Source organism: Gorilla gorilla, chromosome 12 (genome assembly GCF_029281585.2).
Source record: "Gorilla gorilla gorilla isolate KB3781 chromosome 12, NHGRI_mGorGor1-v2.1_pri, whole genome shotgun sequence".
NCBI classification, from domain to species: domain Eukaryota; kingdom Metazoa; phylum Chordata; class Mammalia; order Primates; family Hominidae; genus Gorilla; species Gorilla gorilla.
In genome coordinates, this window is record NC_073236.2 from 68,192,864 (window position 1) to 68,213,032 (window position 20,169).

General features: G+C 55.9%; 1 protein-coding gene across 16 annotated transcripts in view; it reads right to left on the reverse strand.

The window, feature by feature from the left end:
- The window catches only part of DYSF (dysferlin), a 231,031-nt gene that overhangs the window by 119,531 nt on the left and 91,331 nt on the right, over positions 1-20,169 (reverse strand). For 8 of the 16 annotated variants that reach the window (XM_004029398.5, XM_004029401.5, XM_004029400.5 and 5 more), the window contains 8 exons: positions 16,537-16,578; positions 14,773-14,888; positions 14,209-14,322; positions 12,749-12,926; positions 12,006-12,130; positions 9,865-9,971; positions 3,961-4,153; positions 1,693-1,848 (listed from right to left, as the gene is read on the reverse strand). In XM_004029398.5, coding sequence (XP_004029447.5) covers positions 1,693-1,848; positions 3,961-4,153; positions 9,865-9,971; positions 12,006-12,130; positions 12,749-12,926; positions 14,209-14,322; positions 14,773-14,888; positions 16,537-16,578 — 1,031 coding nt within the window. The remainder of the gene's footprint in view (positions 1-1,692; positions 1,849-3,960; positions 4,154-9,864; positions 9,972-12,005; positions 12,131-12,748; positions 12,927-14,208; positions 14,323-14,772; positions 14,889-16,536; positions 16,579-20,169) is intronic. The other 8 variants (XM_004029397.5, XM_004029399.5, XM_004029395.5 and 5 more) reach the window with 1 other exon arrangement.

Consider the following 20,169-nt stretch of genomic DNA (forward strand, 5'->3'; position numbering starts at 1 on the left):
AAAAGGAAAAGGGGAGAGGTGGGGAGAGAAACTAACATCCATTGATCACTTAGTTCCAGCAAGACCCATCACCTGTGTCACCTAACTCAACCCTCAAAACCTGTGAAGTGGGCAGCCCCACCCACCCTCATTTTACAGATGATAAGACAACAGGCAATTCAGAGAGGTTAAGCAACCTGCCCAAGGCCACATAGAGCTCCAACCAGCCCTGGCATCCTCTGTGCTACTGAAACCTGCCCTCTCCACACCCCCCAGGGGACAACAAGAGGACTGGCCAATATACAAATGCATCAGCATCACTCAGGGGGCTCTGCTTCAGGGTTCCACGCTAAAGTAAGTCAACAACGACTTCCTGGAAGAGGGGAGGAGGGAGGAGAGATGTAGGGAAGGGGAAGGTCCAGCGTGGAGGGGCTTTGGGGAGGTGGACTAGGCTGGATGAAAGTCTGGTGCCTTAGGCTGAGGAGTCCTTGAATGCTAGTAGAGCTATTCAGGGCAAATGAAAAGAGGTAAGGAGGGCTGGCGCAGTGGCTCACGCCTGTAATCCCAGCACTTTGGGAGGCCAAGGCAGGCGGATCACCTGAGGTCAGGATTTCGAGACCAGCCTGGCCAACATGGTGAAACCCCATCTCTACTAAAAAAAAAAAAAAAAAAAAAAAGAGCTGGGTGGGATGGCAAACGCCTATAATCCCAGCTACTTGGGAGGCTGAGGGAGGAGAATCCCTTGAACTTGTGAGGCGGAGGCTGCAGTGAGTGGAGATCACACCACTACACTCCAGCCTGGGCAATAGAGTGAGATTCCATCTCAAAAAAAAAAGAGAGGTAAGGAGCAGGCCTGCTTCTCAGGGCCACTCCTCCCCAAGCAGGGGCAGCCTTGCTGACAGCTCTTCAAGGAGGGCCCTCCCTTGGGCCTGGGCAGCCATCGTGCAGGAAGGGATCTCCCACATTGTGTCCTGCACGCCAGGCCACACCATGACCACAGCAGCTTTGGCTCTCTGTCCACCCATGAGCCTAGAGAGGAGCACAGATGGGCTCTCCCCAAGCACCCACTCACCTCCCTGTCACCCGTCCCCAAAGCTGGTGACTCTCCTGGTAAGGAGGAAGAGGGAGCAGGGATGGGTGTTAGAAGAGGAGAAAGGGCAGGAGAGGTGGGGGCTGGTGAGACCAAGGGACAGAATTACATGCTCCCAGCTCTCCAGTGGGTCCAGATTGTGGTGTGCCTGTCCCAAGCCCCAGATACCAGCCTTCCCAGCAGGGAGGACCTGAGCCTCAGAGTGGCTCCAGCTCCAGTCCAGGGCACTCGGGTTGGTGTGGAAGCCAGGTCATGCAAGGCCTGCTAGTGCCTGGGAGCTGAGGATGAGGCCTCCCTATAAGGGACCTGCCTGGAAGGACAAACACAGCCCCAGGGGTCAGCCCTCCCAGATGGCCTGGGCCACAGACTCCACCTCATTCACTCCCAGTGCCAATGATTCCGGCTCAAACATACTAACTTCCTAGACTAGGTGCAGGGGCCTGGGGACTTTGGGGGGAACCGAGGAAAAGGGAAATTGTTTTACCCAAAGACCTCTTCTCCTTCCAAGACCACAGCCTAAGAACTAAGATAGGTCAAGAACAGGAGGGGGAAACAGAAGAGGTGGGAGAAAGGCCTTATGCTGGGAAAAATACGATCATGACTTGGGAAAAAAGAAAACTCACTTTCAGAAAGATTGTCTGCAGCTTCCCACAATTCTTGCCACAGTAGTTGGCACCCCGCCGGGAGAAGAGGACTTGGTGGGCGGGCACCCGCTGGTATGCCACACGCTTGTCTCCCTGCAGCATCCAGATGACGATGTCCGGCAGGCTGTTCTGGGGCTGAAGAGAGGGTGGTGGTCGGGGTGGGGATGGTGACACACCAGGCCCACGCCCCACAGCCACACCGTGAGCTGACCTCTGACTCAGAGGCCACAGAGGCCTCTCCTCTCCCAGCTTCCATCCCACACGCTGTCCACCCTGGCCTTCCCCCAGACCTCCCAGGGCTGGCCAGTGTCTGGCTTGAGTGGCGGTGAGCCCCCAGAGAACAGAGCATAAGGCTGCCCCCAGCTCACATGAGAAGCCCGCCAAGGTTACTGAGCTGAGTACATCCTTCTGGGAAGAGACACTCCTGCCTGGACCTCAAATCTTACATTCTTAGGTCCTCGCTACCAGGTAGACATTCCCAGGGGGCAAACATCAGAGAACTAGATTTGACCAGGGAGGTAACATTACGCCTAGGACACCACCCGCCTTCCTCAGCCCCAAGAGCGGGAACAGATCCACAGAAGGTATGCCCTTCCCAGAGGACACACACCCTCCTCCCGTAGCAGCAGGACTCCCATGGCCTGAAGACACTGGACTCTGAAAATGGTGACTAGTCCAGAACAAAACTGTGAGGCCCCTAAGCCCCTCCAGCATGATTGACAACTGCTCCCAGCTGCACACTCTGGAGAGCAGGCTGATTGGGTAAGGGTCCATTTGCTTCCAAGGATGATGAGCAAAGTGAGCCCAAGTGAGCCCCGGGTCTCCACCCAGGGTCCTGCTGAGCTGATGCTCCTGCAGCACAGGTGAAGCATGCCCATGCATCGCTTCACTGAACCCCAGCAGCGAGCCCAGGAGGCAGGACAGGCAGCCCCATTTGACAGGTGAGGAAATTCAGGCTTCGAGAGCTTAGGAGCCAACGCAGGTTTTTCTGACTCCAAATATGTGTTCCTAACCACTATACCAGGGGTTCTCAAAGTGTGGCGCCCACAGCAGCAGCAGCTTCCGCGAACTTGTTAGAAATGCATATTTTCAGGCTCGCCCCAGTTCCGGGGGGCAGGAACTCGAGGGGTGGGCCCTAACCTGCTTTTCACAAGCCCTCCAAGGGATTCTGATGCACATGCAAGTTTGAGAAGGGCTCTCTCCACGGGGCCCTTACAGTGACAGCACCGTTCGACCTTAACCCCTTCCAGCCATATCACAATTTGTGCTTACAGTTCACGGGTCAGTCTGGGCTGAGATTACAGCGGGAAGCCCGTGACCAGCCTGAGGGGTTGGTCTGCTGCCACTGTGAGGAGTTGGTCCACAGCTGAGCAACACAGTGTCCACCAGGGAACCAGCCTGTGCCTATAGGCCCTGCTGACTCCAGGGACCCACATCCCTTCCTGAGCAGCCTCCCTCTCCCCTTCCACAGCTTCCTCCAGCAACCGCTCTCCTGGCCCTGCCCTTCTCACACTCCTGGGGAGAGCCCCTACCTCCTCCCTGGGAGTCCCACATGGCCCTGGTCAGAGCAGGCAGCAGCTGTGTCTGCCCACCACTTATGAGCAGACCCTTCTCATTCCAGACAAATACCTGACCTGCCTATTTGCCACAGAACCGGGTGGGTGCATCTGGCCACAGAGACCTCAGGGGGAGGGTCTGCAGGTGGGGAAATAGTTCCCCAAAGACAAACCAGAGCCGGTTCTCTCTGATCAGATACAGCAAAACTCAGAGTTACCGAAAATGAAGCCTCCTTGGGCCTGGGGTTCAGAGGCATCCAGGACAACAGGAAACAGAGGGTCCAAGCAGGGCAGGTTGTTGGCCAGGTGCAGACAGGCACTGGCTAGCAGGAAGAAGGAGTCGGGAACCTGGGGAAGCTGGCCCTGTCACTGAACCTAGAACCAGGTACCTTGGATTCTGGTCCCAGCTCTGTCTCTGACATACTTTGGCAAACAGAGGGCATTTATTAGTTACCTATTGTGTGCCAGGCTCTGTGCTGGGCCCCATAACACCCAGTATTCCATCGTACCCTCTCTCTTCCTTCTGCAAATTGGTCCATTGAGGTTCAGAGAGGTTAAGTCACCTGCCCAAGGTCACCCAGCAATGGAACCAGGGTGGGTAATAATCCAGACATTCCCCTTGTCCCTGCCAGTTCTGATGTTCCAGGCAGCAGGAGAGCAGAAGAAGAAAGGCACCCCCAGGCTTAATTACCTCCTCTGCCAGGGCACGCAGACGCAGGAGCCAGTCCTCAGCCTGCTCCAGAGCTGCAGGGAGCTCACTGTGGCCGAGCTTCAGGGCCAGGGCAGCCTCAGTGATTTGGCTCAGGTGACAGGTGCGCAGCTGGTACAGGTACTGGTCCAGGTGGGTGGCAGAGGGCGTCTCATGGATATCACCCAGAGGCTGGCTGTGAGGGACGGACAGATGGAATGTGCCTGATGAGCCCAGGGCTCTCCCAGGTCCAGGCATGCACATGTGCCAGGGTTCTCACAGCAGGCCCCATCCCCTCCGCCTGCCTGCTGGGTGCCTTCTCCAGCCCGCTCCACACGCACAGCCATCTCTATGTGATGTGCTCCATCCTCACCTCCTCCAGGAAGCCTTCCTCACCCATGTCAGCCTACGCGCCTCCTGATCTGGAGCCCCCAGCCCTCGATTCCAGGACTGCCAGTTTGGAATCTGTCCTCAACTCCAGTCCAGTGAGTTCTTTTGCATGTGTGTTCCCCTCTGCCCCACTGACTACAGGCTCTCGGAGGGCCCAGGGGGTCCTGCTCCTGCCTCCTGGATCCTCCTAGAGTAGAGGCTCCAGCACTGAGTGCCCTGCACTGAAACAAGTCTGCTCTGTGCTATGTCCACATTCTTCAAGGAAGAAATTTAGGAACCCCTGAAGAGCTACTGCAGGCACTGCAGGGAGGCCAGCAGCTCAGATGTATCCACCTGAGGTGGGGTGGGGAGCCACAACAGAACCCTTCCCAGAACCCTCTGCTTTGGGAAGCCTTTGGAGAGGAGGTGGGGGGTACATGCAATGCCAGAAACACAGCCCTGAGCCCTGAGAGATAGGAGGTCAGGTTTAAGCTCAATCCTGTTTAGAGGCAAAGAACTCTGACCTCCCCCATCCCACGGAGGCGCCCTGAAAGTCCTTCATATGGCTACTCCTCGCCATTCCAAGCCCAGGGGTCGGTACCCACACAAGGGCCATGCAGAAATGCGGCGGGGCAGTCTGTGCACTCCCTAACCAAGCGGGACTCCTCTCCATTTTCCATTCTCCACTGAGGGTATGGGGGCTGCCCTGCCCCCACCTCACCCCCTTGACTCCCAAACAGGACATTAGTCAAACCCGCTCCACCAGGTCTGCTCCCACCACTTGCAGCCCCCCCACCTCCCCTCCCTGCAGCGTCTGACTCCCGGCTCCCGGCTGATTTATTTTTCTGCCAATTTCCCCGAGCTATGCAGAACCAATTACCGCCAGAGCGCAGCGGCACCGCCGCCGCCAGATACACCACTCTGGCAGGCCCTCGGCGCACTACATTTTTCCTGTTATTTTTTTTAATTGAATTTTTAGGATGGGGGGAGCAGTACGCAAACTCCATCTCGGGAAACTTAAGCCCCGGGGCCTGTCTCAGGTCACGTACTGCACACCCTGTAGTAATATAATATTTACTGCCCCGAGGGTGCCGCGGATGGGCTGCCCCAGGCCGCTCCTCGGTGGTGGAGGGGCATGTTCGGTGGGTAGCGGGGCGGGGGGGCCTGGGCCGGAGCCCTGGGCTGGGGCCTGCCTGGGAACCAGGCCTGAGTGGGCCTGAGAGCGGGGGCAGGCGGGTCTGGAGAGGGATAGGGAGAGCCAAGCCAACCAGGGTGATTTATGCGCCCAGCCTGGGTCGGGAGCCGGGAGGGGCTGCAGTACAGACCACCAAAGGGAGATTTTCATGGAGGCCACAGCCCAGCCAAGACTCCCCAAGAAACATTTAGGACCTGTGAGTGCCACTAACAAGCTGTCTCCGTGCTGTCTCGGCTCTTTCCCTCCTCAGGAAAGCCCAAGGCAGGGGGTACGGAAAGAAGGGGAGACCGGGAAGAGGAGGCTGATGGCGCTCCACCCAGCCCTAAGCAAAGCCAGGGGCCCCGCCAATGCCGGCTGGCTTGGAAATTGCAGGTAGGCCCAGCGCAGGGCTCAGCAGGCTGAGAGCAGAGTGGGCTGGGCTGCTCCCAAGGTCCCTGCCTGCCTCTGCGGGGCCAGGTGGGTACCTGTACCCTGGGCAGTGTCCAGCCTGAAAGATGAACTGGCCTCGGGGCATTCATTTCACTCCTAGTGAGCAACAGCTCTGCCCTGGGCTTGGACTGGATGCTGCCTCCAGAGATGAGACCTGGCCCTGCTCTCAGGAAGTCCGCAGAACAGAGACGCAAACAGATCCCCACCTGAGCAGCCTCAGAGTCAGGAGCCCTTCCTGGAGGAAGTGGCCTTGAGCTGCACCTGGCAGGGCCAGCAGGAGTTAGTAAGGCCCAAAGAGTGGGAAGGGCGTCCTGGCTGATGGAGCAGCATGTGCACAAGTGCAAAGACACAGAGGCAAGGGGGAGCCTGTAGGGGTGGGGGCGCTGAGGGCCGGACAAACTAGCACAGAGCTTCAGAAGCGTTAGGGCTCCGTGAGGCAGGTGGTGGGGACAGAAAGGCCTGTCCACCAGGATGAGAGCAGGGGCTTTTCCTGGATGCAGCAGCAGCCACTGCAGGGCTGACATGGAGGCAGGCATGACACAGCTTGAAGACGATGGGGATACTAAAGGAGGGGTGGGAGAGGAAGGAAGGAGGAAGGACATGGGTGAGGCAGAGCCACCAGGGCTGGGGCAGAGAAAAAAGGAGGAGGGCAGTCAGAGCTGGCTCCGGTTTCCAGCGTGGATTCTGGGGACCCAGGAAAAGACAGTGCTGGGAGGTGATGAAACCTGTCTGCAACATGTGTAGCCCCAGACGCAGCACGGAGGTGCTGGTGGGACATCCACGTGGACATGTCCAGCACCTTGGGTTCATAGGTCTAGAGATCAGAGAAGAGGGCTGGGCTGGAGGAACAGAGTGGACACCACCAGCCCTGGGGAAGGGGGAGGCTCCCGGAGGATGAGCCGGGAAAAGGGCTGAGATGGAATGAGGAACACCGATGCTGGAGAAGTGGGCCAGGCTGGCTGGAGAAAGGGTGAGCTGCTGTGTTCAGCTATGGGCCTGAGTTCATTCAGGGCCCCCATGCCCGGCTGCTCTGCCTATCAGCTGTGATGGTGCTCAGCACTGGAGTGAGAGGTGGAGGAAGCCCTCTAGCTGAAGTGCTGGGCCACTCAGTGGCCTCAGGTGGAGCTGAGCGAATTGCTCCTGCTGCCTGGACTTCCCCCCCTAGAGAGCCATTATGCATTCTCAAGAGGACAGGAACCCAGTTCCCCTCCCAAGCTCCTGAGCCGGAACCAGCCTCCCTGCTGGGAGGCCCAGCCACTCTTCCAACCCCAGGAGAGTGACTCAAAGGGGCCAGAACTGTTTGTAGGCAGATCCTCCAAGAGCAGAGCCCTGTGGAGGTCACTGAGGGCAGCCAAGGACTCAGGGCCCACAGGTCTCAGATGTCCCAGGCCCCTCAGACCTGCCAAGCTACAAACAACATGGGGGTCATGTGCAGGGCCACGGGTAGAACCCAGAGTCCTGGCCCACCCACCTCACCCAAGGTGGTGCCAACATGGCACGATGAGTCACCTTGCAGGTGGGGTCTGGGGCCCCAGGGATGCCCTGGGGAGCTCACCCAGTGGCTGCAGCCACCACAGGCTGACCGTGCCCGTATGTGCCCCTCCAACCTAACTCTGTCCTCCCACCTCCAGACCACAGGCCAGCTTCCTTACAGATACCTCAACACAGCCTGTCCTGAATGCCTCACCTCCCCCTCAACTGGCTCCTCCTCCTGCTGACCCTCTCAGAGCACAGCCCCCATGCCCACCTAGCCCCCCTGGCCAGGATCAGGGGATCATTCTGAACCCTCCTGTGGCTCCCCTATACACCCCATCATCAGGTTCTGTCCATTACAGAGCAGCACAGCAAGGGGGTTCTGCCACTCACTAGGTGTGTGAATCTGGGCAAGTTAACCTCTCTGTGCCTCAGTTTCCTATCTGTAAAACGAGGGTCATTTACTTTTTTTTTTTTTTTTGAGACAGAGTCTTGCTCTGTCACCCAGTCTGGAGTGTAGGGGCACAATCTCAGCTCACTGCAACATCCACCTCCTGGGTTCAAGCAATTCTGCTGTCTCAGCCTCCCAAGTAGCTGGGATTACAGGCACCCGCCACCACACATGGCTAATTTTTGTATTTTTAGTACAGATGGGGCCAGGCTGGTCTTGAACTCCTGACCTCAAGTGATCTGTCTGCCTCAGTCTCCCAAAGTGCTAGGATTACAGCTGTGAGCCTCCACACCCAGCCTACTTTCTACTTCATAAGATTTCGTGGTTGGTTAATACATGTAAAATTCTTAGGACAATGCCTGGCACAGAAGGCTGCTTGTCATCATAATCCCTCCTAAATAGTCCATGCTGCCCTAGCCCCCACCCCTCCCACTATCACTGCCTTAGTTACACCATCATCACAGCTCACCTGCCTTATGTCCAGTCTCCCCTCCCCTGGTCCCAGCACCTGCCATTCGCCGCCACCACCAGTCCATTCCTCACATTGCAGCATTTAGACGCTGGGATCACCTTTCCCTCAGCCTTGCTCCCAGGGCTGAGCTCTCCTTAGCAGAGACCCTCGGGGCCGCCCAATTGGGCAACAGCCTCTCCTGCCACCTCCCCCACCCAGGAGGCAGCAGGCATTTCAGGCTTCTGTGCCTTTGCCCTGGCAGTCCCCTCTCCAAAGGCTAACTCCTGCTCCTCCCTCAAAGTCCACCTCGGGCGTCCCCTTCTCCAGGAAGCTTCCCTGAATTCAATTTGTGGGAATGAGATGCACCTGCTTGGAGCTCCTACAGTGCTCACCTCTAACTTCCTAACGCACTTTACCTCCTCTGCCCATTTTTTGCATCCAACCATCCCTGGAGGGCTGAAGTTGTACCTTTGTCAGTATGCTCTGGGCATCTGGAACTGAGCCTGCCAGGCTTCAGGAAGGTTGGGGGAAATGGGTGAATGGCCTGTCTGGAATTCCACTACTGGGCCAGGAGCATTTCTCTGGGGTAATATTTTGATAAAGATACACTTCCTAACTGAGCCACAAACAATAGAAGGGATGCTGGATCAGTGACCATGGTTATCAGTTTCTCAGATGCGTTCAGCAGGACTGTACAGCCAGGCTGAGGGAGGGGTGATGAGGCGTATGGGAGCCTAGAATACATTTGCATATATTCACACATTTGCATATATTAACCCCGTGGAGAGCAGAGGGGCAACTATTTAAGTCCATTTAACAGCTGAGAAAACTAAAGTCCAGAGAAGAGAAGCTTCCCAAAGTCACCAAGTCAGATAAAGAGACCAGGAGCTAAGTCTCCTGACATTTCTTCTTCTGAGCAATAATTATAGCTACCATTTATTAAATCCTTCCCAAGGGCCAGGCACTTTGTTTAGAAGATATTATAAAGTAGTTATTCTTCATGCCAGGTTGAAGTTGAGAAAACCAAGGGTCAAAACCCATGGGTGGCTCCCCAAAACCACATGGCAGCGGAGGAGATGTGAGATGCACCCCTCTGCTGGGCCTCCACACCCCGGGCCCTCTTTTCCTGAAGTCAACAATCAGCCATGTCAATAGAAAGCTAAACAGAAACCATGATCCCCGACATGGCCTTGAGGGAATGAGGGGCGCCGTCACCCCACCCCCCAGCCAGCTCCTCCTGGAGATTCCATCAGGGAAATAAGAGGTCGGGGATCAGAGACACAATGCTCCCCATTCAGGTGAGCCAGCCGCCGGGCCCGCAGCTGCCGCTGCTGCAGGGAGATTTATGACCTGCTCTCAATGTCACCTTTTCAACTCCTGTGCTGGCTCCACCACCTTTGGACTCAGCACGGGCTGGACTGCTGGCCAAGCGTGGCTGGGAGACGTGCCATTGCTCACTGCCACACACGAGCACTCCCAGCGAAACAGGCCCAGTTGAGCCAGGAGAGGTGGGCACCAGGGGCGCCAGGTCCCCCCTACCTGCAGCCTGCGATGAGCTCATCCATCAGCTGAGCCACCAGCGAGTCCACATCCTCCGTGGAGCACTGCGCCTTCAGGGCCAGGTGGACCTGCTCCAGGCCAGCTTCCTGTGGAACGGGCAGGCAAGGGTCAGGTGTGTCACCACAGGGCAGAGGGTGCATGCTGGACCCAACCCCTAGGCCTTGTCACTGCTACTGAACCAAAAAGGAGTGAACAGTTAGAGCAAAGAAGGCAGAGTCCAGGCCCAACAAACCAGGGTCTATCCTGGCTCAAGAACCTTCCGAGGCTCCCCACGCCCAAATACATCCAGTCTCACGCCTGTAACTCCAGCCTCACATGTAGTCACGAGGAGCTCAGGGGGTGTCTGCAGACTTGGGCAGAACTTGATGGCTTCTGACTCCTCCCTGCTACCCTCAAACCAGGCCTGGCTTCCCACAGGTAAGTGGCCCTCTCTGAGCCTGCTCTGGTTCCCCACCTGGAACCCTCTCTCCTTTCCAGATTCTACCACCCAATGAGGCTCAGACTAAGAGCGCCCTCCTCCAGGATTGGTCCTGCCACCTGTAATCACAGACAGCTCTTTCCTCAAACTCCCGTGGCCTGCTCACTCCCTGTGCTGCCTCCCAGGGAAACAGGTCCTTACCGAGCTCTTCTCCAGCCCTCTCCATGGGGCCTCAGCCCTGAGCTGAGAGGCCAAGGACTGTCCCTCAGCCCCCGACACACCCCTCCCCACCCACCAGCCTTCCTGAGCAAGGACACGTGCTCAGGACTTGGACTACCAATCTCGTAGAACTGGAAAGAACACGGTCCCTGCCCTCTTGGAGTCTGGAGTCTTGCTGTGAGCCAGTGATGGGCCCAGAAGGCAGATACTGGAGCTGTATAGCATCAACTCCACGTTCTCCCCATCTCAGCATTCGCTGGTCTCCTCTTTCCCCTAGAGCTGCCAGTCTCTGGGAAGGTGGGGCCACCATGGCCTCTTTCCCTTCTCTGTCTACCTTTCCTTCAAGCCATGCTCACCTCCCCACCCACAGACATGCCCAGGCCTCTCCAGTCCCCCTTCCCTCCACCTGCTGATCTGAGCATGCTCCTGCAGTAGGGCCTGCACATGTCTCTTCCACTTTCTCACCAGCTGTCCCCATCCATGCCACAGAAACCCCTACAGCCACTGCCAGGACCATCAGCTTCCCGCCCAGCCTCCTCACCTCCCTTAGCCTCTACACCTCTGGCCACCTGTGATTCTCCTCCATTCTGGCCAAGTGCCAGGACTGCAGCATCCAGCATCTGCAGGGGGTTTCCCAGAAGGCTCCTCCTCACCTCCAAAACAGAACCTGACCTCATATGCTCTGCTCTTCTCCCCAGCTTCCCAATTCCCCAGCCACTTGAGTTCCTCCTTATAGCCCTTCCTCAGCCCCAAATCCAGTCGGCCACCAAGGCCTTGTAGCTCAAGTCCTGCAATTTCCCCCCAAGGCCATCTCCTTCCCAGGGCTTGGTCACCCTCCCCCAGGTCTCTGCAATGGTGGCCTAGCTGGGGTTCCCACCCCCCATCTCCTTGCACTGGACACAGCCCCCTCGCTGGCCTATGATGCCTTCCTGATGCTCCTTGGCCACCCGCCCTACTCTGAGCCCCACATCTCTTTGTCCCTGGAATGTCACCTGTACCTAAGTTTGGAAAGCCCTGTATGAGAGGCACAAGTGAGCCTATGCCCTCCTTTAATAAACTGACTCCCTGAAGACAGAGCCAACTCCTTGCTCACCTCTAGCCTCTAGCTTCTGGCTAGAAGTTTCTAGCACAAGCCCTTGTGTGCATTACGAGTCCAAAGGCCTGTAATGAGTGAGTAAGCGAGCGAGAGCCAGGCCGTGCCCTGCTGCGTGGCATAGGTTTTCCTTCTGCTCCCTTGCTCTGTGTCCCACTGCACACTGGGGCTGCTTCAGATTGCTCACATCCCCTCTTTTCTCTTCCAAGCATGCAGGACAGGACCACAAGCCTGGTATTGCCAAGACACGGAGGACACCAACCACAATGGCAGTAGGCACAGCCATGTGTCAGTGTGTGCACCAGTGGGTGGTGGTCTGAGACACCCCATGCAGCGGGGGTAGCAGGTGCATGCACAGGCATGTGCAGCTTTGGGCAAGTTTTCACTCACCAGCCGGTCAGCAATCCCAAGCAGCTGGTTCTGAGTCTCGATTCTATGGCTGATGTCCTCCCAGTAGGATGACAGCACCACCACAGGTTTCACGTTACCCCAGGGTAGGTAGTAGTAGTGGCACCCTGGAATGGAGAGACAGGCCTGAGCGCTGTGCCAGGAGTGGAGGGCGGGTGGGATGGGGTGCTTAGAGTGCCAGCCTCCTGGGCACTCCAGGGCTAGGACTGGCAGAGCTGGGAAGGGGACCACACGTGGGACAGAGACAGGCACCTGCTCACCCTTCCCATCTAAGAACCCCCTTGGACATGTGGAGTGGCCCGTACCCGTGTTCCCCAGTGTCTGAAGAGGTGCCTGAGCTCCCTTCGTGAGTTGAGCAGATAGCTGCAGCTCTCATTAGGGCTCCTGGGCATGGCAAAACTGAGGAGATGTTAGAGCCGCCCTGGGAAACCCAAGGCCACACTCCCTAAAATGTCCAAACCAAGGCCGGCTGACTCCTTGAAATGATCAGGATGGGTCAGGGTCAATGCTGACCACAGCTGGTCCCAGGAGCCGCATCTGTGGGCACTAGTAGTAGGGCCCCTCGCCTGGAGGAGAGCAAGGGGACGGCTGGAACAGGTTTGCCAGGGCCAGGACCAGGGCCTTTGAGTAGACTCTGGCAGCTTTCCATGGGAGGCGGGATTTAAGGTGTGGCCCCCTGCTCTATGATCCTGTGATCGGGGTCCCAGCCAGGAGCACTGCCTCACCGTCAAAGACTGCACGGCTGTACTGAGTGGTGGAGGCCAGCGGCAGGCAGGTCATGTCGAACTTGTTCCCATAGTTCCCGATGCTGACCTCAAACTGGATGGCGTCATCCACATCCTGCAGCATGGTGGCTGAGTAGAAGGCCGCAAACAGGGAGTACTTGCGCCTCCTAAGGTACTTCTGAGAGCAGAGAGTAGACCAGAGGGTCACAGGAGGAGCAAAGAAAGGCACCCGGGCTGGGGAGGGGACATACGTCTGGCAGGCCCCGGCCATAACTGGCACCCAATAGCTCCTGGCTGGACTGATGGGTGGCAAGTAGCCCAAGAAAGAAACAGCATCCAGATTTCATTGCTAACTGAACAAGCTCATTCCAGGTCTGCGTGTGTCTGGCCACGCTTCCCTAATAAGAGCTACTCCTCCAAGGTCAAGCTGCCCCTAATCCAAACCAGCAGCCATGGTACCACCACGTCAGCTGAGTGGGGGCTCCCACTGGGCCCGCAGGGGCAACCCAGGCCTTATCTGCCATTCAGAGGGGCTGAAGGCTTTTAAGCCACCAGGCGCCTGCCCAGAGCTCCTGCCCCATGCCACTCAGGGTCTCTCCCTCAGCAGCCAGCTCTTCAGGATACACGGGCTGCCACTGTCGTGTGCCTGGGACGAAAGGGTCTCATTGTCCCCTCCAGGCTCTGAGCACGGGGTGGGGACAGGGCAGGAACTCAATCCTATGACTGAGAGAAGAGGGGTCAGACAATTGGGTGTTAGGTGAATGTAAATAGTAGCAACAGCTAGCACTTAGTAAGTGCTTACTGCATATGTGTATTAATTTCCTTAATTCCCACAACTGTCTTATAAGTATAATCATTACCCCCACTTTCCAGATAGGGAAACTGATGCAGCCGGTAAGTGCTAGAGCCAGGATTCAAACCAGAGCCATCTGACCACTGTGTCTAAGAGCTTAAAGCACCACACAGACTCCACACAGCTGCCTCCTGGACACAAGGCCCAGCTCTACCATTTGTTGCTCTGATATATCTGAGCCTGTTTCCTCATCTGTGAAATGGGGATAATAATAATAACAGCAGCCACCTCATGGTGCTGGGAGGAGTCAGTAACGGCAGAGGTGTCAGCAGCACAGTGCCTGATACATGTTCAGTGCTTATTTGACTTAACAGTTAGCTATCCTTATGTTATTATAAAATCGCATCTCATTTTGCATCAAGCTCTAGACTTTTTGAATATTTTCATTTATCTTCTCTGAGCCTCTGATCATCCCTCCAGGGAAGTAGGGCAAGTGTTGATTTATTCCCACTTTACAGCTGAGACCTGAGGCCCAGGGAGGTAAAGGCACAATGCATGTGGGCAGAGCTGAGTCCTCCCTCCGCCATGACACCTCAAGGCCAGTCCCGGCCTGGCCATCCCTTCCCTGCCCCGACACCCAGCTCCCACCCAGAGCCACACCCCTCACCTCCACCCGGAGGATGTCATCCGCAGGAAGGTCCTCCACCTTCTGTTCACTGTGCTCCACCAGCTTGGTCTCCAGGGAGAGCAGAAGCCGGCCACGATAAGCCACACCTTCCCCCTGCCAGGGAGGTCAGGTCACAAGGAGCAGGGGAGACAGAGGGGAGGAGGGGAAGGAAAGGGGCACCCTCTGGCCCTGAGGTAGCTCATCTCTCAGGCACCCAGGAGGTCCCTCAGCCAACCTCATCCCCCCTGCAGGTGAGGAAAGCATGGCCCAGAGAGTTCGGGGGATATGACAAGCCACCCAGATGGACAGTGCCAGATGCCAACTCAGCCCAAAAGACAAAGACAGAGAGACGGGGCCTGGGTACTTCAAGGCGAGGAACATGGAAGGATCAGACTGGCACTCAGGCAGAGGCAGCGTCAAGGGGCAGAAGGAGAACTCCCTGAGGGGTTGGCTGCCAGGTCGTGGGCCCCCAGGAGGGGCTGGAAGACCCTGCATGCAGGCCTGGGCTCCTGAGGGACCTGGGCATCTGGCATCCTGCCCTTGCCAGGGCTCCAGCCGGCTTACCTTGCCTGTGTTGAGCTCTGCGTAGGGGTCTGGGAAGCCCGTGAACTCTCTGGGACTGCCATAGAGGTTGATGTAGCAGGGCCCAAAAGTGGGGAGGAAGCCCAGGTAGTCATCCACTGGGAGACACAAGTGGCAATCAGAGGGGTCGGCCCAGTGGGGCTTCCCAATGCTCCACCCAGCCACCTTCCAACCTGAGCCCACCCTGGCCCTCAGTTCCCCCCCAACATGCACCAGATGCAGCTCCTGTCAGTGTATAAAGAAGAACGCCACGAGCGATAGCTCTCACGCCCTCCCCTAAGTCTCTTTACTCCTCACCATCATGCTGAGATGCAATCATATTTTTATTAGTCTCATTTTACAGATGAGGAAACCGAGGCTTGGAGATGCAAAGAAACACAAGACTACAAGATGGCAGGGTCCAGAATGGTGTCACCTCAAAGCCCATGCACTCAGCCAGCACACAAAGTTGTGGTTTGAGGCCCTCCACTGCTCGTGCCCCTCCCCAGCCCCACCCCCAGCAAGTCCTGCATGTGCTCTCCATCTTAGCTTCTATAGGCACTGTAGGCCCTGCGGCCAATGGGGAGGGGCTAAGAGGTCCCAGAGCCCGGTAACCAGAGAAACCATCTCCCAGGAGGCCAGGGATGGAGCCCAGCTAGACGTTCCTCCTCCCTAGGGTAGCCCCCAGGCACATACCCTCTGCCCTAACAGCCTTGCCTCATCCCAGAATCTCCTCCCCACACACACATTGTACAAAGAACCATTTTTTAACAGAGCAGGTCAGAGGAGAGTTCGAGAATTACACTCCTGAAGAGGGGAAATCTCTCCACATTCTTTCTTCCTTTTCTGGAGGCTCTCTTTTACTAACATCATTTTCCAGCTCACAGCTGAGTTTCCCAGATGGGACTTTACTGGCCATGCTCTGAAAACCCTAAAATGCCACAGTGTCCCTTTCAGAGGAATGGGGAAGAGGTTGTTTCCAAAATGCCAAAGGTAGAAAGCAGGGCCAGAGACAGGAACCCTCTGGAACGACCCAATCAGTCCACACAAGGATGGGCCAAAGTAGGCACAAAACAAATGGCCTCAGCAAAGAAGCGTTTGAGCTAGACCTAAAGTCATGCACTGTGAGTCAAGCCCCTGCCGAGGCCCTAGGGATGAGGAAGGGGCCAGGACAGGGAGGGACCAGAAGGCTGGAGCCTCACCTCCCCTCTCAGCCAGGGGCCTCCCCACCTCCTTCAACACCTTCTCTCTCCTAGACCCCAACACAGACAGGGCACTGGCCTTCAGGAGAGGTGGGAGGCCCAGGTAGGTGGCCTAACAGGAGCATTACTAATTATTTGCGTTAATCATCTCAATTATGATTTACCTTGGGGATTTCAACTCCAAGAGTTTTTAACTCCTCTTGGCCTCCTCCTAGCCCCTGAAACACCTCACACTCCCCCTGCCCCACTCCAGACCCCCATGCCTGCCCCTACCCCTCACTACCAGACAGAGTGGTCTAACTTGAGCATCAGCCCAAGCCTATCCCATTTAGGAAGGGTTGGGGGAAGCGGGAGAAAATCGCCCCTTAAAGCATTCCAGACGATTTACATGCTCCACAGAGGCCAAGAGGTGACAGCAAAGGTAAGTCCAGGGACTTACCTTTGTGGGGGAATCTCAATCCCATCTCAGGCAAATCAAAAACCCCATGCCTCCAGCACCCTCGCCCCTCTAGCCAAAACCCAAGGCCCCACTCCCCTGGTTGTCCCCAAGGTGACAGCAACGTACAGTCTGAGGCTTTCGAAGGCTTGACAGCACCTGCAGGCTCCTCTGAAGCGTAAAGAAATGGAAAAGGGGTTAGGGTGGGCATGGCTGGGAGAAGGACGGGTTACATGAACAGGCTGTGGATGGAGAGCTGGCAGGCAGACAGATGGAAAGACAGCTCCCGGGTGTGAAACAGATGTGGCCCGAGGCCCCACCCTCTGCCCAGCTGTGAATTTATCATAAACTAAATCATCACGGCCCCTCCAGACGCAGCCCCCAACACCCCATGAGCCCTGGGGGTCCCACCTGGCCTGCCCATCACTCTGTGTGTTCCGTTTGCCAGTTGAAAACCGGACCCGAAACTTGATTCAATACACTCAAGGAATAATTCAGAAAAGAAAATGTGCTTTTCCATATGATAGCCAGATAAGTGAGGGGAACAAAGTACAGACACAACGGAAGGGTGGGGAGACACAAAAGGGCCAGAGCTAGGCAGCGAGGCACACCCCACACTCCAAGCCCGCAGGCAGGTCGTGCTTGGGACCAGGCGTGCTGAGCAGGGACATTTCAAGGCACAACATCTCCACCTAGTGGCCGTGTCCAGGATCACCCCCCTGAAGGCTCCACGTTGCATTTTCACAACAGCAGGCACTGGCATCTGGCTTCTGACACAGGCCGCTTCCAGGGAAGCACAGAGCCAGACACTGTCCACAAGCTGAACACACTACACACTTGGGTGTGCCCCTGAATGTTGGTAAGGAATGTCTAGAAATAAGAAAAGCACGGAAGGAAATGCTCTGGCACATGTATGGACTCTGAATCTGTCCCTCACTTCTAGGCAGGTATGCGATGCGCCAAGGAAACGGACAGCCCTCAGTCTTCCTCCACTGTCCTCTCTGATTTCTGCCTCTTCCCAAATCTGATCTTCCCATTCTCCTTCTCCAACAGTAAAGTGTAACGCAGTCTGAGGTCACGTGCACACCCGGGACATGGTTGGTGAACTTGCTGATTACTTCCCTTCCTTGTTCACCTTTACCTGTTGCTGTCCTCCAGAAAACACTTGTTTTGCCCCTAGCTCTGTGACTGCAGTCAGAAGTCAAGGGTTGAGGAAAACTTTGTGAAGGAAGAATGCACAAAGACACAGAAAGAGTGGAGAAGAGAGAAGGGAGCGTGGCCATCCAGAGTGAGGACAGGGCAAAGGCAGCAAGGAGGACCCGGCCCAGCCCCTCAGCCCTCCTCAGCGAGGCCTCAGCTATGAATGCCAGCCAGCAGACACCAGGGCTGCAGAAATCACAGTTCATGGTCACCTTCATCTCCAAGGCAAGAGGTTTCCTTCTGTGGGCGAGCCAGGGCTCTGCTCATGGGGAGTTTTCTGCAACAGCGAGAGGGCCAACACAGGCACAGCTGCAGGCCCGAGGAGAGCAGTGGCCAGGGACCACCGGAAGGAAACAGATCACATTTTAAGCTCCTTCTAAATGATTACTAACAGGCCTGGCCCGTTATCTCGAGCTAATGAGGCCAAGGTCACAGTTCCAACCCCCATGTGCTTCTTACAGAGGCAAAGTCGGCTTCCCACCCAGACTGATTTTGAATTCTGGCTGCAGACTGGTGCCCAGCCCAGATGCAGATGTGCCCCTAATCCCATCGGCCATCTGACCAACACATGGCTCTGGTGGCTCAGAGGATCAAGTGGGTAGCTACGGAGCAGCCTGCCTCCCAACCACACCTTTTCATTAATTCACCCATTCTTTCTTTCTATTTATTTATTTACTTATTGAGACAGTGTCTTGCTCTACACTGGAGCACAGTGGCACAATCTCGGCACACTGCAACCTCTGCCTCCCAGGTTCCAGCAATTCTGCCTCAGCCTCCCAAGTAGCTATGATTCCAGGTGCCCACCACCACCTATTTCTTGTATTTTTAGTAGAGATGGGGTTTCACCATGTTAGCCAGGCTGGTCTCAAACTCCTGAACTCAGGTGATCCACCCACCTCAGCCTCCCAAAGTGCTGGGATTACAGGTGTGAGCCACAGCACCCAACCTAATTCACCCATTCTTTCATTCATTTGTTCATTCAGCAAACCTAACCAGGTGCAGGAGGAGGCCTGGGAATGTGTAATAAGACACGGCCCTATTGATGTCTTAGGTCAATGACTCCTGACTTGGGGGCGGATCGCGGTCTCTGGGTGTGAAGGTCCATCCCGGGCTCTCGCCCCTGTGTCTGCAGACAGTTCAAGAGCACAGTGACCAGTGAAGCCACCTAAGACAGCCTCTATTTAGTCCACATCACCGTTCTGCCAAAACACAAGTGTTTTATTGTGTTTTCCCTCAGCCCAGGAAGCTGGGGCTGTGGAAGCCCAAAACACAGATGAATGCTCCCAGTTCTGTGGCCCGAGCAACGAAGCCCAGCTGCCTCACCTGGGGGAAGCTGAAGGAGATAGACAGCAGGACCTCCCAGCCCAGTGAGCCACAAGTCCCAGCCCTGCACACAGTCCCCAGAACGTGCATGAAGAAGCTGAGGCCGTCACCTGCGGTCTGCCCCGCCAGCTCCGTCTGCCTCTCGGCACACCCCCAAGCCCATGACGGCTGGCTGCCTGACTCTCGCTTGCGCCAGGCAAGAGGAGAAACTGAAAACTGCTGGGAAATTAGCATCATGTACATTCCAGAGACAAAAGGAGACTAACTTTGGATTTCTTAACTATGGAAAACACTAGGATACAAGTGCTATTTATGGAGCATGAGTTTCCTATGTATAAAGTTATCAAAGAATCTGTGTATGTTTCACAGAGCTCACGTGCCTGTTACCTCTCAAAAGACCTGCAGCTTCTAAGGAAAGCACTCTTTTTTAAAAAACAAAATTCTTACTTAATACTTCAGAGCACAGGGTCCAAGGAACACTCTAGTGTGCCCAGGCAAATTTGTGGGCAGAGGTGTTTAAAAGGTTAGTGTCAGGTCTTGTCCTCACTGGAAACAAAAACAAAAACAGAAAAACAAAAACTCCTAGTTGAACCTAATCATCTGGTGAACCCTGAGGCGGGGAAATACAGAGAAAGAACTTGTTTTTACAGTTCAGTTTCATTTGGTCTTTGAGAGCAGTGAGGAAATAGAAGTCTTGTCTATCGCCCCAATGGGCTACAAGCCCACAACGTGGAGAAACAACATAAAAAAGGGCTGAAAGGAAAGTTGGAGCGACACGTTCTGAGGGGGCTGCAGGCAAGTCGGGGAGGCTTGGCCCGAGCAAGGCAAGGGCCCGACCTCAAGGCCGGAGAGAGGCCCTGGCCCCAGAAAGGGACCCACCTCTGCAGGAACGGGTCGGCAGAGTCCGAGAGTCATCAAGGACAGCTCCAGTTGGATGCACAAGTTTAACTCTTTTACTGCCACTTAAATCAAGCTATTTAACTGCATGTTCAAAACCGGTTAGCTGGTTGCAAGAAGATTCTCATTTCTTTCCAGAACCATCTGTGATGGAGGGTGGTCCCGACTTTGAATGCCTTCCACAGCATGCTGGGTTGCCCGTGACCTGAGCGCCATCTAGTGACCACATAAACATCTTTCTTACCTTCCCACCAACACACTCATGCCGACACAGAGAAAGGTGAGGGCCCACACAGCATAGAAATGAAGACAGGTCGGGGGATGTTAACTCTCCATCAGGGA